This window comes from Xiphophorus couchianus, chromosome 11 (assembly GCF_001444195.1).
Source record: "Xiphophorus couchianus chromosome 11, X_couchianus-1.0, whole genome shotgun sequence".
Classification (NCBI taxonomy): Eukaryota; Metazoa; Chordata; class Actinopteri; order Cyprinodontiformes; family Poeciliidae; genus Xiphophorus; species Xiphophorus couchianus.
In genome coordinates, this window is record NC_040238.1 from 9,141,185 (window position 1) to 9,158,389 (window position 17,205).

A 17,205-nucleotide genomic window follows, 5' to 3' on the forward strand; every position below is an offset into this window, starting at 1 on the left:
TCAACCTCCAAAAATGTAGTATTTTTTGCTGAAAACCCAGTATGTCATCGTTATGCAGCTAAACCCAAACAACAAAGCTCATGCCGCTGTAGACGCCAAGCCGCCCTGGGCAGCTGCCCACGTTGCCCATAACAGAAACACTTACTGTTGACGCCATAGATTAAAACCAAACAGTCTGCAGCCAGACTTTTCAGAAACAACCCAGAGAAGATATTTCAGGAATTATTCATTGTTATCCCTACATGTTGGTTCACCAGCGTCTCCGTCCTGCTGGGAGTCTGTTAGTGGATCTGACTGCACTGCAAATAGCTCCAGCAGCCACTGACAGCAGCCTCATGGATTTCCAATGACCTCAGTTGGGCCAATTAAAGATATACGGAGAGGATGATTATATGTTTTATTGGAGGGGAAGGGAACAATGGGCTCTGTAATGACATGTGACAGCTTTATTAGATGTCTCCGTTCTTTCATGTGTTAAAGAGGACAATAAAGGAGTGGGACAGCTTTTCTGCTGCTGCTTTTATATCGGAATTCATCAGATCTGGTAAATTTATAATACCCTCTACTGAAACATTGTGCAAATTGGAATTCCGAAAATAAATTTGCTCAATGGAAACAGCAATTTTGAAAAAAAAGTCACGCTTTTCAATAAAAAGTTTTTGCACTAGGGTGAGGTGGTTTTTCAGCTGTGTGGAAGGTAATGTATTTCATTGGAAACACTTTATTCGCATCACATGAGTCGCATTCAACAACCGGGTGTTACTACTGGCAAAAAACACAAAGAAGATAACAGGAAGTGCTAGGAGAATGATGTTAAACGACTTATTGCAGGAACAATGTTAGGCCCCTGATTTTAAGTGTCTATTAATGGAAACGTGGTAACAGAAGATCACCAAAGTTTTGTGCACATTACTAATGGAAGCGCAGCTATTGTGAGAAAATTCTAAACTGTATCAAAGTAACTCTTCAAAAAACAAAAACACTGCTCTACATAAGCGCTCAAAAAAGGAGATTTAGACCATTAACATTTCAATCCTCCATTTTTTGTAATTATGGCTGGATGACACCGAGAACATTTTAGAAAACTAGAAAATAAGTTTCCCTCTAAATGCTTTTCCAGAATGATGTTAGAAATGAAACCTTGAGCCAGTTTGAGTTTCTCCAAACAGATAAATTTGTTTTCCTTTCTCTCTTGCAGGGCTTTATACATATAGAAGTTCCCGAGACAGTGGAATGACACACTGTTTTGACTTTGAAATAAATACTGCAACAAACGGTGCACCTTTACATGACCCGGCTCAGAACGCCACCGGTCCTGTTGTCTCCCATCTGCGCTGCCGTCTGCAGAGCGGATCCCTTCAGCGAGGGGTCTGACAGTAATGAACTGTGACTCTGTCAGGCTGGAAAGGTGGCGATGAATGTAGATGAGGTGGACGAGTAATGGCTTACATGGAGGTGAGTGTCAGAGATACTGGGTCTAATTTTTATTGATTTTTACACTCTGTTAACTTCAGTAATGTTGGACATGATAGCAAACGTGGCTAGTCAAGGAGAGATACTATCATGCAACTTGTAGATGCAGAATCACAAAAAAAATTGCCTTTTCAGGACTGGACTTGAGCAGCCCTAGTTTAGTTTAAGCCATAGTTGACTAAATGTTCAACAATCAAACTGCCTTCAGTTCAAAGACTAAGCATCGTCTGATTGATGCTCTCCTTGTTTGTCAGTTTGGGTGGACGTCCACATTTTGGTTGGTTTACATTTCATCCATCATCTTCAGGTTTGAGATGATGGATTACATTTTTGAGATGTTCAAAGCTTGGAATATTATTTTATGATCTATCCCTGACCTGTCTGCTGTTCTTTGATTTTCATCATGTTGTTTGCTCACTAATCATCACAAATAAACCAGTGCAGCCTTCAGAGAACAGCTGGATTCATACAGAGATTAAGTTATGCCCAGGAGGAATCTAAAAGACAAATACTTGCACTGGATTTTTAAAGATTCATATTAAAACATCAGATCCCAATAAAAGTTTCTATCTCCAACATTTTTACAGTTTGTGAAGAATAATGTAATAATATAGATAAAGGGTGTGAATACTTTTTGCAGCATTGTATATTTGGAGTTGTTACATTATATTAACAGTCTGATGTTTCTGATTTGCATGGTTTTAATCAGTTTATCTTGTGTTTTCGTTCCCTGGTTGTTTGAAACGTGCTTCATGAATAAACTTGATTTAATTTAATTATCCTCACTGCGGGCGTTTTAAGCTCCTTCACAAAACATCCTGCTGTGCAAAACAAAGAACATCACAGAAGAAACAAGAGATGGTTAACTCAGCTCTTCCTCACAGCACTTAAAGGATTTCCTTACAACAAATTTAGACAAACCTTATTTTTTTATGTCCTTCACATTATTTGATTTATTCACCAAAGTGCTTCTGTGGACAGCCAGTAAAACATATCACAGGGTTAACTTGACATCAGTCTAATAAAGAGCTGTGATTACATGATAAATAATAATCTGTCTGATCCCAACTTATTTATTCAACATTGGAACAGAAAACTATTTGAGTTTTTCTAGGAAACTGTATTGAGTTTTTTTTTTACTGGAAATACAAACATTTGGTTGAAAGATATTTGCAGCAAGATTTTAAAAATTGCTTAAAAATTTACAGTATGGGGTCTGAGATATAGAACACGTTAGAGATTAATTTATTATTGTCTTCAAAGTCAGGAGTTTACAGAAAGATCCCTGCCTCTTTAAACAATTTGACAATGTCCAGATGATGATGTCATGGCTTTGGAAACTTCTGATAGGTTAACTGATGCTTTTGAGTTAATTGGAGGAATACCTGTGTCTTGAAACATGCAAGTCAACCCAAGAACCAAAGTCAAAGACCTACTGAAGATGCTGCAGCAGCAGTGTGATTATTCACAGTGAAACGTGTCAAATATGATGTGTCTGACAGCAAACACTAATCTATGACAGAATTACTGGAAAGGAACCAGAATCAAGAGTGGCCCAGTCAAAGTCCAGATATCAACCTGATTGACCCTCATTGCATCATCTCTTTCTGTAGTTTTAGCTTCTTCCGCTCATTAAACTGCAGTGAACAGCAGCTACATGACAACTGCTATTGTCAACTCTAAACGAGTTGACAAGTCTCTAAACGAAAGACATTTTCATGTAGCGCTCTGTCTGCAGCTGCTGCCCTGTCTGCGTCTCATCTGGTGAAACAGTTTCTGGTTCAGCTTGTCCAGATGTCACAGTGACCCAGCGGATACAAGGTGACACCCTCGTGTGTCCAGTCATCCTGCACCGCAACAAAACTCCATCACTTCCTCAACAGACCAGACGTTTAGAGAAATCTATGGTTACAGATGTTGGGATTTGTGCTTAGTTTCAGAAACTAAAGTCCAGTTGACATTAATCCAGCTAATTTCAACATGCTAGGAAGATTTTCAGTCATAACTAGGAAAGTGTGAGTCAGAGTTGATCTTTTAAAAACCAAACATTATCTTGAACCTGGCTCCCCTTGCATTTAACTTGATCCCAGTGAGCAGCTTTTTCCTTTTTGTTTCTTTCATGCTTGCGTCCATTTCTTCATGCTAACGCTCTCTCCGGTCTCCTGCTACACCGTCCCATGTATCTTCAGCAGACAAACCCCAAGTTACATTTTGGTGGAAAAAAGTAAAAATGCACTTTTCTTGTTTAGCAACATCACATATTATCAGAGCAGGCTCTGGGGGATCAAGTACAGATGTCTGGTTCATTTTCTCATAGAAAAAGCTACTGTAGCTGTGTTTTCATCAATGTTTTTATTTTATTTTATGCTTTTTATTCCTTTTTGAAGTATCGCATTGGAAAAGGTTGATGTAAACTTTTTTATGCTCACTTGAGGTGGTTTTTAGCTTTTCTGATAAAGTTAATGTGCCAAATGGGAGATGAAAACATCTCTTGAATATGTTCTGATGTAGCAAACTCTCCCACCCACTGGTGGTTCTCTGCCTTACCAGAGTCACAGAATTAGAGCGAAGTTAAAAATCCAAAGACTCTATTTATCTATTTTTCTGAAGTGTGTGATCAAAGTTCATTTGCAACCTCTACCTTCTGTTATTAAAGCCATGCATAACGTAAATATTTGACAAAATTACCTGGTTGACAAAATTACCAGCAGACGGAAGCACACCTAATTCGCATTCTCTTTTTTGCTAATTTTGTAAGGTTTGCTCAAAATGAAATGTCTCTGCATCCACAAAGCCTCCTTTTTAATTCCTTTGGGGCCTTGGGGTCATAGTTCAGGTATTAGTTGAGCTTTTGAAATGCTATTCAGCTGCTCATGGTAATAAAACAGATACATCGTTGCCAAGATTACGCATCATAACAGTTAAAAAATAAGGGCACTAACCATTCCAACTGCTCAGCAACCAGAAACAGAGGAAATAGCTGTCAAAACAAGCAATGAGTCGACCAAAACAAGATGAACAAAAGTCTAGAAAAAAACAAATCAGAACCAACTTAGTAGAACTAATGTGCAGAACTAACGTAGCAGAGCTAACAGTAGTGCTAAGATGGTTTTCTTTCCACTGTGTGAATTAATGCATATTGAGGTATATTTGATGTTTGAATTATTGAAATAGGCAGTTTTAACATTTTATTTGGCGTCTCAAGTATTCGTTGTGGTTCCTAACACCTGTGAAGGCCAGATAGAGTAGTTTTAATGTTTTACCTGTGTAGAAAAAAACCCACAATAGTATTAACTTATTGGCTGACTAATGCTGTTGTCTGTTGTTCTTGTATCAATCTTCCAGATCTCTAAGGTCTTCTGGTTCTGGTTCTGGTCTGCATCTCCAGAACCAGAACCAAACATGCAGAAGCAGCATTCAGCTTCTGTGCACCACAAATCTGGAACAAACTTCCAGAAAACTTAAATCAAGGCCACAACAACCCACAAACAACCCACCTGTTTAGCGCTGCCTTCGATTATCAGTTATATAATTACAGTCTTGATGATTACGATGATGACATTTGGCAAAATATAATGTTTATTGCTGCTTCATAATTGGTTATTATATTATGTTTTATGGTGTAAAGCACTTTGAACTACCTTGTTGCTGCAATGTGCTACAAACAAACTTGACTTGTTATATAATCACTCCATCCTGGAGTGAGATGTGCAACAAGTTGTTTAATAAAACTCAGTGAAGATGCATCTAAATGTCTGCAGAGAAATAAATTATGCAGGTAGTTTAGAAGAAATAATTTGCTGCTGGAAATCTCCATTGACTTTGTGAAGTCACTGGATGGCTGTTCCGGCTGTGAACTCATTGCTGAGCAAATCCATCCACTTAGCATATCATCTATTCAGCTTCCCTGGTCGAATATCTGACCTCCTGAGGTCCCCGGCTGCATAAATTTACCCCTCTTCCTCCAGAACCAGAAAATGGTAATTTCAGCAGCGGCTTGGTAATAACCCTCACGCTGAGCCTTGCTGTCAAACAAATTTCGTAATTTCCATTTAATTTAATGCTGAAATCTTGTGACACGGCCCTGCGAAACAGAGAAAGCCGACATTAAATCTGTCACCTCCTGCGGGCAGATTACGTTTCCCATCACGCCGCGGGACCGTCTTTGTTGCAGCTTTAATTGTATGCAGATGCTTTGTTTGCGCCTCCTTGCTGTTCCCGCTGCACCTCTCTCCGCTCACACAGGAAATCACTTGTCACGTCTCCGTCGCTCAGAGTCTGTCCAGTTAAAACAGCTCTGTCACTTCTTATCTCCCGTCATAAGCGCAAAACTCGTTTGTCTAAAGGACTACATGTCACCTCCTCTCCCCCAGAGTCCTGCTGGAAATATGAGCTCCTCGCTATCGTTGCTTAAATTTCCTCCCTCTGAGGAAAAGCTTAAAAAAAAATCCTCCTCTATCCGCACTTTGCAGGTTGTCAAGTCGAACATGAGATCTGAGGCCTTCACTTCGTTCTCCTTATGATGCTAATGCGATCTTCGCTTTGCATTTAATCCACCCCGGTTTGATACGTCCTCCAAAAATCCCCTGAAAACCAACATCTTGAAAATGTTTCGTCCAGCTGACAAAAATCAGCATCCTTTTGGACTGGCGCTTCCGAAGGCCACTCACCCATCACTCGGAGTCTCTCTGCGCCGACCACTACCTCCTGCTCATCAGCGGAAAACAGCAGCTTCCCGGAGGTGGATTTGACTTCAAACATCTTCCCTCGCGCTTTAAATCCGCTGGATCCTAAAGCGAACACAAACAGAGAGAAGACATCAAAGAGGAGGACTGAATCCTCATCAGTTCCCTCTGGAAGTACAAAAAAGGGAATGGTGAAGTGTCCTACAGGCCTTACTGGATTACTGTATTATTGTATTTACTCACCTGTGTTGTTGTAAAACTAACAAAGTTATTTGGAGCTCTGAAAAGTTCAAGCTTTTTTTCTCAAATTTTTGAGAGTAATCTCCAAATTTCTGAGACACACTGAGTTTTTATTACCTGTAAGCCACAATCATCAAAATTAGATGAAACACAGACTTGAAATATTTCAGTCTAGGGAAAAACACAAAATGTTACCAAATGTTTTTGGTCTAGTTTGTAGTACAGATATGGTAATACACTTGAAACAAGACAAAATAAATTTTCAGCTAACATTTCAGCAAGACATGGGAGCTCGTTTTAAGTCAACAATCCCTTAATATTAGTTAAAAATTATTAGTTCGCTTACAAAAGTACGTTATATAAGAAACTAGTACTTGAAAAAACAAAAAACTTTACTTTCTAATCTTTTTCACGATATTCAATTTTTTTTTCGATGTACCCATTATGGATAGATGCACAGAGAAATGGAAGGACAATTCAAATCAATTTATAAGCATATTATTCATTGAAAGAAGAATTTGCTAAAATATTGTAAAACTGATACAAGTACGAACAGAAAAAACTAAAACCTGCAGCTGCTGTGTTTTAGTCCTGCTGGCAAACTATTCCAACTGTGGTGACTTCATCAGTAAAATTTTTATCTTTCACTTTATGCATTTAGGCCAAGACAGCCTTCTATTATTGATAGAGTAATGCTTTTTATATTACTCCATCAATAAAAGACTCGGTAAATTTGTTTATGAATTGAGCAGAAAGTGGGTTAGAGGGCAACACAATGGCACTAAATGTTGAGGTTGCTCAACCAAAAAATGGCTTGATAAGAATTACATTAATGTTCAGCAATGGCCAATTGAAAGTCTTGACCTCAATACAAGAGAAATGGCGTGGAAGGAGCTGAAGCGAGTCGTTCATGTGAGGAAATTGTCCAAGAGAAACTGTTGGTTTGTTCAAATGAGCAGGATGAGATTCAGCTGAGTGGTTGTACAGTTAATGGAAATGTTTGCAAATATTGAGCCACCAGAGGTTTGCATTATAAAATAAAAATTGTTGGTGTGTTTAATTATCCTGGTAGTATCATAACAGCTGGTTCTCCTTGATAAATAAATGCCTAAGCATTATATCAAGTACTTCATCAGGCCCTTCTTAATGCATGGAATATATTTTTCTTCTTAAGTGCAGTTGAAGAAAATAAATGCTTAGAAACAGAATATAGACCTAATAATGTCATTTTTCTTTGCTTGTTTAACTGACATTTTTTTGACTGTGATTTTACTAAAAAAAATGTTTCTCAGCAATTTACCAAAAAAAAAAAAAGTTGTGGGACAAGGTCTGTTGTAGTAAACTGCAGAGGCTTGACAATATTGACAATACTGCTAATAACTGCCAGGGTAATTTTTTGTCTTACCTGCACCAGTAACATGGTTATACTTCTATATCTATTTATAATTACTCTTCTAGGCATTCAGTATTTTTTTTCTGTGTACTCCGGTAGCCAAGCAACAGCAATTTGTTGCCAAATTTACTGTAGTGTCTTTGTGCAATGGCAATAAAGAAGCACAAGTCTAAGTCTACAATTATTGTCAATCACTGAGGCTAACTGTGCTAACTGAGGCTAATTTTGTAACTGCTGCACAAATGATATTTTGTGCAGCAGTTACAAAATTCTGTTGGTTAAATCAGTTGTTGAAAACCACTGCTAGGTTTACTAATGCTAGGCTAATTGGTGCTAGGCAGTGCCAAGGTGTGTGTGTTTGTGTTAGCGATCACACAAACCCAACAAGATTTGCTAAGCAGCACTACTAGCTTTAAAACAGTTTATACTGTAAAATTAACAAAGCAATAGCATTCTAAATAGAGCCAATTATATGGTTTGTGTTTTAACATAAAACCATATGTAAAAATAGTTTTATGCTAAGACATAAAACCATTTTTTATGTTTCAAAAATGGTTAAACCATAAACATTAAACCATTTCAAAAATTATTTTAGTTTAACTCAAACTAAACAAGTTTCAACAATCAAGACCCAAGAAGCCGTTTGGCCTCACCATTCATCTCTCCTCACTGCTCTGATTTGCTGACAGAATCTTTCTCTGAGCTGGGCTTGAACTCCTTTATCAGTCTTAAATCAGATTGTGTATTATTTATTTATTAACTCACAGCCCAAATGGGATGCTCTGATAGGCATTAGCCATGGCAATGACTGCTTTAAATTTCACTGGCAGATGGGTAAAGGAAAAAAAAAATCTTTGGCTAAGTTACGTCCAATAAGGCTAGCTACCATCTGAGCAGGAGGAAAGAGCTTTCCTCCTGCTCTTTAAATGTTAATATCTGGATTGATATCATAACATAATCGGAAATTGCAGACATAATATTCTGACTTAATGATTTTCCGTTAAAATTTATAATAACATACCTAAAGACGTGTCAGAATAAACCTTCAGCGAATTTGAGAAAAAAACCTCTGGTGCAAGCAAACATACCTGAACGGTGTCATGACCAACAGAAAAACACAGGCGAATGCGTCCGACCTTAATTGCTTTGTGCAAGCTAGCGGCAGAAAACACTCGCCTTCCAGTGTGACTGATTGACAGAAGAGCAATTCATTGTGTCATTCTCCAGGATGATTCCAAGTTCCTCCTCATAACATGAACACAGCTTAATCATCTGAAGGGAAAAACACTGGGGCAAACTCGGGTGCGTCTCTTTCAGAGCCAGAAGCCAAATGTCGGCGCCCTTTTCTAATGTGAAAGACACTTCCTGGGCCTGTTCACACAGAGTGAGCACCATTCATTCAACGCCATCATCTCCTTTGGGTTGTGACAGGTGCAGAAAGTAAAGGAGAGACTGTGATTATGGTACAAGAAAAGAAACGGAAGCTACGCTCATGAAGGGCATATTTCTGAGGATTAACAGGATTTAAATGAACTGGAAATGATGAGCTAATATTACCCAGAATAACACATCTGCACCACAAAACTGCTCCTACTCCTGCTTGAATTGGCTTGGAAGATGTCAAACTCTTTAAAATGGCAATTTTGCAGTCAACCAATTTTAGAAGTGACCTCAAGTAGATTGAAAATCCTCAAATGAGGTTGAATTTGAGAAGGTCAAGTGGGCCAGACTCCTTCCAAAGTGATGTAAGAGACTCATTGCCAGTTATTGCAAATCCTTGACAGGAGTTGTTGCCACTAAGAGTAGCACAATTAATTATGTTTATGAGGGTGATTATTTCTGCATAGAGGCAAGTTTTTAAATAAAATCATCATTTGAAATGTAATTTATATTTACTTGGTTTATGTTCGTCTGATTTTGCAATTTATAATGATGAATCAACTCTTTAGGTAGCATCAATAGGGACTGGGTCTTATGGGAGTTATAAGATAATAAAAGCAAAGACACCAAGTGAAAAAAATAGAATTGAAAACCCCCCAAAATCCAGACAAACAAGACATACAGTTACTGACTGACATTAAGTTAATCAGAGGGGATTTTGCTCTTTGAATGTTAAACGTTTAGCTTCAGATACCAAATATGATCCATTTTCTAAAACTCAATTTTGTTTAAAGCATTTTCCAGCAACAAAATAATTTTTCTTCATTAAAACTACAAAATGGTTTTGTTTTACCTGCTCAACAACAAACTAAACATGTAGTACATTAATGAAACACAGTAGCCTGTCGTTTGAAGGAAATTGATCTGTAACTCATGACAGACCCAGAACACGATTGTTTAGACAAGCTACCAGATACCTAAACTTTTGGGGGTGTTTATTGTCCATTTTCTTGGTATCAAAAGATATCTACGATCAATAACCAGATCGGGATTTGGCTGTAAAATGTGGCTAAAAAAGGGGAATAATTTGTGTATTTTCTATTATAAGAAGATCTAAATTTGTCAAGAAAAATCTTGCCATAAAACCTTTTGTGTCCATCTGCATTAATCAACTGTGTTGGAGTGCAAACTTACACAGTTACAATCCTAATGGATTGCAGTCAGGGGCCACAGAAAATAGTCCCGATGGCCACATATTACTTTTCACCACCCCTGGTCTAGTAAATCACTGAGAAACACCACAACAACAAATTACTGTCACTCCAATAGGTAGAAGAAAGGATGGCATACTGCAAAATACTTGTATAATTTAAATATGTAACTTAAAAATAGGTTTTAAAAGTGGTAAAAATGTTTATGTGTACCATCCATTGTCTGAATGCAAGAAATCTTGTTTAGGTGGAATAACATGATAAAAACGAATAAATAAACAACAACAAAAAAAACCCTGAAATTCCATTAAATATTAGAAAAATAACGTTTTTTCTTCAAAGGATCCAATTAAATGTTCCATTTTCTGAAATCAAAATTTCTGTGTGCAATATGGGAGTAAATGATATACAGTTATTACTGTGAAGAGAGGTGAGATGGACAGATCGGGTTTGGTGTATGTGTTGCTGATTTAGATGGTATCTGGCCTCTGAAACATCAATGGGCTCCATGAAAGCAGTGGGTGTGGCTCCTGCTGAGTCCTACCTGTGACGAGCTGCGTGAGCAGCTGGTTGTTGCTGTTCACAATGTTGACCGAGACGTTTCTGGACGACTGTAGGAACAGCGGGTGGCCCTGAGGAGAGATCCACCGTGTTATTCATTTAAACACTCAGCCTGGATCAAACAGCACAGAGCTGCCAACAAAACCAGCATCAGACGTTAAGCTCCTTTATTTGCAGGATATGTTGCATGTTGTTTACATAAGGAAATTTTGCGCATGCATACAGTGCTAGATGACAAGAAGACGATTCATTTACTTGCCAAAAAAAAACAAAAAACAAAACTGCCATCCATAGCCATGCTGCAGCAGTAGAACTAGAACAAGAAGGGGCCCAGGATTGAACCATGGGGTACCCCACATGTGATTTCTGCCTGTTCCAAGTTTTTAATTGACACAAAAAAAGCCCCTGTTCTTTAAGGAAGATTTGAACCAATTAAGTTCTGGACCAGAGTTCGACCCACTTCTCCAATCAAAAAAATCAGCCAAAATCCAAAGACAAAAGTCTGAACATTAGACATGTTCAACCCTTTTTTGGTGGGTCCTTATCTGCAGTTTTTCCAAGCTGATGAGAAGCAGCAGTTGTTGCCCCCTGTGGGCTTGGTGTGATACTTCCTCTTGGGTCTTTTAATTGCATTTTGGAGTTAAGGTTAACTCCAAAATGAGGCCTGAAGTTTTTGCCTTTGAGCCATCAGATCATTAAACTACAACAGTTTCTCCAGAAAGAAGTGAGTACAGTTACAAAAGTGCAACTTCAGAGTCAAAACCAGCCCTGTCTTCATCCTCCCGTTGCTTTTGATAACTTTTTTTTCCCAGGGTTCTTTGAGTGATCGTGAATGCTGACCACGTTGGACTCTCTCCGGTTAATCTTCATGCCTCAGTCAACTTCCTAATTAGAGATAACGGCCGGACCACTGTGCTCCGCTCCCAGCCCAGGAAGAGATTGACTTGTGGGGGTGCGCGTGTGTGTGTTTGTGTTAGTGATGACATTAAACTTATTGAAGTTTCAACAGTAAATACACATAATGTGTGATACACAAGTAACAACAGGAACAATGTGACGAACTCAGAAAGGAGAGCAAGAAGCAACGGAGGAGCTGGAGTCATTTAAGGAGGTTTCATGTTAAACTTTGATCATGCAGATATAGAGATGTGGTTTACTCAATGTGGGGCATGAAGGTTATTCACTAAACTTCTTGGCTAAACAAACCTCCATAGTCTTTAAAATAATTAAATAATTAGATGGACAACTTTGAATCCATGATCGATTTTTCTATGATATCCACAAGGTCAAAATAATGTACATTTACACAAGTACTTTGGAGTCATTTTAAACACACTTCTGCTAAGGTGCTAGTAGCCAAGCTAAATGTTTGTTTAGCCATTTAGTGTTTTGCCAACTTTGAAAAGTTTTAGAGCACTTAATTTCTCTTAAAAAAATGTTCCTGAAAAATTTCAAAGCGCTAATTTACTTGGTTGCTTTGTAAACTTTCAGTTGAAAGTTTACGTATTATTTATTATTCTTCTGTTAATGCGGCTCGTACCGCTGCATGCCCACCCACAAAAGTGGTATCAAAACGTGCTGCTCGATCCCGGGAAGGGTGCTCTTATTTTTATTGGGATTCGGACTTACGATGGCGACGTAAAAAGCGAAAAACAAGCAAAATTTCCAACTGCCGAAATGCAGAGTATAACTGAAACCAACTGCCGCTCCATTAGAATGAGAAATTAAGTGGATTTTTGACCCCAAAGCAATTTTGAAATTGCTGTCACGCCCACAAATATCGCCCGATTTGTATCAAACTCGGTCATGACATTGATACCAATGCCTGCTCCCGTAAAATGTTTTCGAAATTTCTCTAGGGCTTATGGTTTTCTGTCAAGGTGTTTCAGAGCAAAGTCATGCGCCAGGGTAACTGACAGATCTCCCAGATTCACTTCCATGTATTTCTTAAAAAATTTTGAGATCAGCACACACCATCTTTGTCTCATCACTGAAATTACTGTGAGTGAGCTACAAATATGAATCGCTGTGCTATGGGAGATGACAAGTAGCCCTCTCATACGCTTCAAACAGTTTTCCAATACGTCTCTCAGTTCCTGAATGGCAAGGACTTGTTCGGACTGCTTTTTCCATATAAACTGACTGGGTGTCTCACAAAGATAGAATTCTTTCTCCACCTTTCTGTCTCACACACAAATGACAGTTAGCAGAGGTTTGATAACCATAGCAACGGAACACAGGAGGCCATTGGCTGCTGGTTAGGACTACAAAAACTCATCACTGTAGTTCTAACTAAAACTCTGTTAAAACAGAGGGCTGAGCTGCCATTTAGAGCTACTGGCTGTTTCCGCCAGTATATAACTGATTTAACCCAAACACTGTTGCTCATAGATTAGTGTAGCCCTTTAAAATGAAGTTTACTAAAAAATTCAAAATAAAAGCCTGAATATTCCTCTCAGGTCTTTCAGAAAAACTTACTACTTCAAACTATTAGAATTCTGTCTCTCCCTGTCTGTCTCACTCACATGACAGTTGAGCTGCTCTTTAGAACTACAATGACTCAAGGTTAGGACTACAACATGGCGGACACTCAGTGCCTACAAAAGAGGTTTGAGCCGAATGCAAGAACTACAACATGGTGGAACTGTCAGTTACTACAGAGGAGGAATGAACTGGCCTATAGAACTACTTGTGATTTGGGCATTTTATAACTGATTTTATCCAACCATTGTTACACATGGGATTAGTGTGGCCATTTAAAACGAAGCTTACTGAAAATTTCAAAATAAAAGCCTTGATAATTTTTACATGAGATTATTGCTCTTTTGAGCATTATAGAAACGATTTAACCCAATCACTGTTACTCACGGGATTAGTTTGGACATTTAAAATGAAGCTTGCTTAAAATTTCAAAATAAAAGCCTTAATACTCCCCTCTGGTTAGTTAATAATATTAGCCTGTATTATCTTTCTCTCTTAGGTTAGTGCGCTGCCATGCATAGCAAGGCAGTACATTAACATTAGCACAAACATTAGCATTTCACTGCCCCCCACCAGTGCACCGCTGTAGGCAGTGCAATAATATTACCTTGCATTATCTTTTTCTCTCAGGTCAGGGCACTGTCTTGCGCAGTGAAAATGCATTAGCATTAGCCTTTTCCCTAAAATAAGCTTTTAGCTATTTTTCTTACATATTAGCCATGTTTACGACACTGAATGTAGGAAGTCAATCTAAGACAACATTCTAATGATACCCCACATGCTACTGACAGCATTTAGTCTTACATTAGTAAGATGTACCATTCAGTATTCAGTATTTTAACATACTGAATGGTGCAAGTCCAGGTCCATCAACATGATTGTTACTCTTCACATGCTATTGATTACATTGCAGCTCTCTTTAGCATTGATGCTATATTTTAGCGTCAGAACGCTGGGTTCAAACCAATGGGCACACATTGGGCAGGCCCCGGTTAAATTTCTTCAGGAATTTTCTAGTATTCATATTATTATTGCTATTATTATTACTAAGAATAATAACAATTATTATTAGAAACAAGTAAAAAATTCCATTATCCATCTATTATCTAATGTGCACAAAATCTTTTTTTACTGTGGGAGGAAGCCGGAGTACCAGGAGAGAACCCATTCATGCACACGGAGACTGCAAATCGTCCCATAGGACCGATCTTTTTTGCTGGGTCCAGTCTTTTAATGCCACTTCAGCAGAAGTTGAAGGAGACAGTTTGGGCTCAACTGTCTCCTTTTCAGAGCAAATGTTCGCAGCCGCAGACGTTTGCTCTGAACAGGAGACAGTTGAGTTTTGTCTAAATGCTAATTTTTGAAAAGAAAAATACTTGCTAACTTTTTTTTTAACAGAAGCAGAAAATATTCTATATTTGTTGTCTTAATTAGAATAAAGCCAATAAGTACAATAATTTAGCTCCCATTCAGAAAAAAATGCTATTAAAAATTGTGCGTTTCTGTGATTCAAATATCCTGAATAATGCCAGAAGCTTGATGGAATATTAACACCAAAAGAAACAAATAATTTCTAATACATATTTTGATCATGTGAATAACATAAAATCCACAATAAACTGAAACTTGTACACCAGGATCCTATTTATAAAATCATTTCCGCTGTATGATAAATAATTATAGAAAAATAACAGTTCAGATTAATAATTTAAAGTACATAATTAAATTTTTATTTCCATTATAGGTGGAGGTAAACTTCAACTTTATGAGTTGGTTTTAGATTTAGCTTAAAACTAAGGAGGTAGGAAGATTTGTAGAAACATGTAGTCAGTCTGTGAGAAATAACTTTAAATTTGAACTTTCTCCATATTTACTGCGTGGTCCTGAATAAAAAGTTTTCACTATATTTCTCTCAGTTCTCTACCTTACAGTGTGAAGCTCATTGTGCTGACAGCTCATTGCTCATTCGTTAGCTCTCATTACTCGCGGCTCTGCTCAGCTCAGGCACAGAGCAGAAACCTTGTAATATTTGTGACTTTTGTTTCAATATCTTCCATTTCTAAAAGAGGAATACACACTGGGAACATTTCTGCCCTATTATTTTGTACTAAATCGCATCCTTAAGTGCCTGCATACAATATATTTCTAATATATCTATATCTCCTATCCTATCCTAGGATAGGAACAATCATCTGTATTTAGGCTCGGTGTGCAGTACTTTTGTTTGTGAATGTTGCTGATAGTACAGGGGACCTTATTACACCCAGCAGGACAGCCCCCATGCTGAAAGTACATAAATAGACTTGGTAGTTGAATTAAAATAACCAAATAGAGTTGACAAAAAATCTCTGGAAGTAAATCTACTCCACACATAGGAAACGCCTATTTGCTTCAAATTATACTGCATCATTTCACTTTGTGAATAAATTTCTCACAGCTATTATATGTTACTTGCTGGGCGACAGTTTGATGTTACTACCAAGTGTTTCCTCGCCAGCCATAAATATGCTGAAGAGTGGAGATGATCCACCGTAAATGAAATGAAAATACTGCTACAGCAAGGTTTGGCCCATTGCACTTACAGCTGAAATCTAAACATGTCACACAAGCAGATGCCTAAAATACCAGCAATTTGTACTGCAGTATGTAGGGAAAGCCTCAAGGGACACAATTCAATGTTTCAAAAAGGCACAAAATTTCTCAGGACAACTTTAAACATACATTTAGCATGCTTGTCTGTTAGTTACAGTCCAGAACACACATTTAACTGAAAAACTGTGGTAAGACTTGAACTTTGATCAATATACATTCAGTCTGACTGAGTTTGAGAAATTTTGCAAAGAGGGATGTAAAATACAACCTGTCTTCAATTTCACCCTTATGCACCAGGTCTGGTGATGAAGTTTAAAGATAATACTCCAAAACAGACTAAAAGTCTCCAAGAAGACACTAAAATTGTCAAAAATCTTGTAAGATTAGAGCTGGAATTGATCCAAAATATCAATAATATTAAAACCAGGTCTGTGTCAGTATCGGATTGATAACAGCGTGGAAAGGTTGATACTTTAGGTTCAGATTCCCTTTAGAAATGTTGTTTTATTTCTGTATTCTTGTTTCTCAACTCTCAAAATCCAAAATATTTTGTCTTGATTAGCCATACTGTGTTTTATCATGTTGAGCCGCCGCAACTTTTCTGATGTGAGTCAGCAGTTTCTATTTTGATCTTGTGAAATACAATTTTTCACTCTGTATTTATGTTAAATCTCTGATTAATTCTGGAGACCTTGTATTTAATGCTGGTTTGTTTTCACATCAATAAGTAATGAGTTTATGTAAATCTATGTTAATTTCAGATAATAAATAATAGTCCTTCTGTTGATATATTTTGGCAAATGTTGACTTTATAATAGTTTTTCATTTCAGAATTGCATATATTTTAAAAAGTCAACAGTATTTGGTATTGTTTGGAGTACTGATGTCATGTCTTTACATTTTTGCTCACTAGCCTTTCTTGTTTCCATGTGTGTCATCGGTCGTTATCAGTTATCAGCCTTTGGAGTGAAAAAATTATTGGTTATTGGTTTAGAAGAGAAGTTGTGTAAACTTTGTCCAAATTCTGTCCTAGGTTTGAAAACAACATTTAAAGGAAAACCCACGAAAACACCTACAAGTCAAAAGTTTGATAATATAGCAAATTAATAAGTACTGGAATCAGCAATATCCTGTATTTATTTGGTAAAGAATTAATACCAAAAGATGCAGTGTTGCTCGCCTCTAGAGA

General features: G+C 37.6%; 1 protein-coding gene across 2 annotated transcripts in view; it reads right to left on the reverse strand.

Moving 5' to 3' along the window:
• The window catches only part of sgcd (sarcoglycan, delta (dystrophin-associated glycoprotein)), a 154,967-nt gene that overhangs the window by 44,925 nt on the left and 92,837 nt on the right, over positions 1-17,205 (reverse strand). For both annotated transcript variants that reach the window (XM_028031272.1, XM_028031271.1), the window contains exons 4-5: positions 10,927-11,014; positions 6,144-6,263 (exon numbers count right to left, since the gene is read on the reverse strand). In XM_028031272.1, the coding sequence (XP_027887073.1) occupies positions 6,144-6,263; positions 10,927-11,014 (208 nt within the window). The remainder of the gene's footprint in view (positions 1-6,143; positions 6,264-10,926; positions 11,015-17,205) is intronic.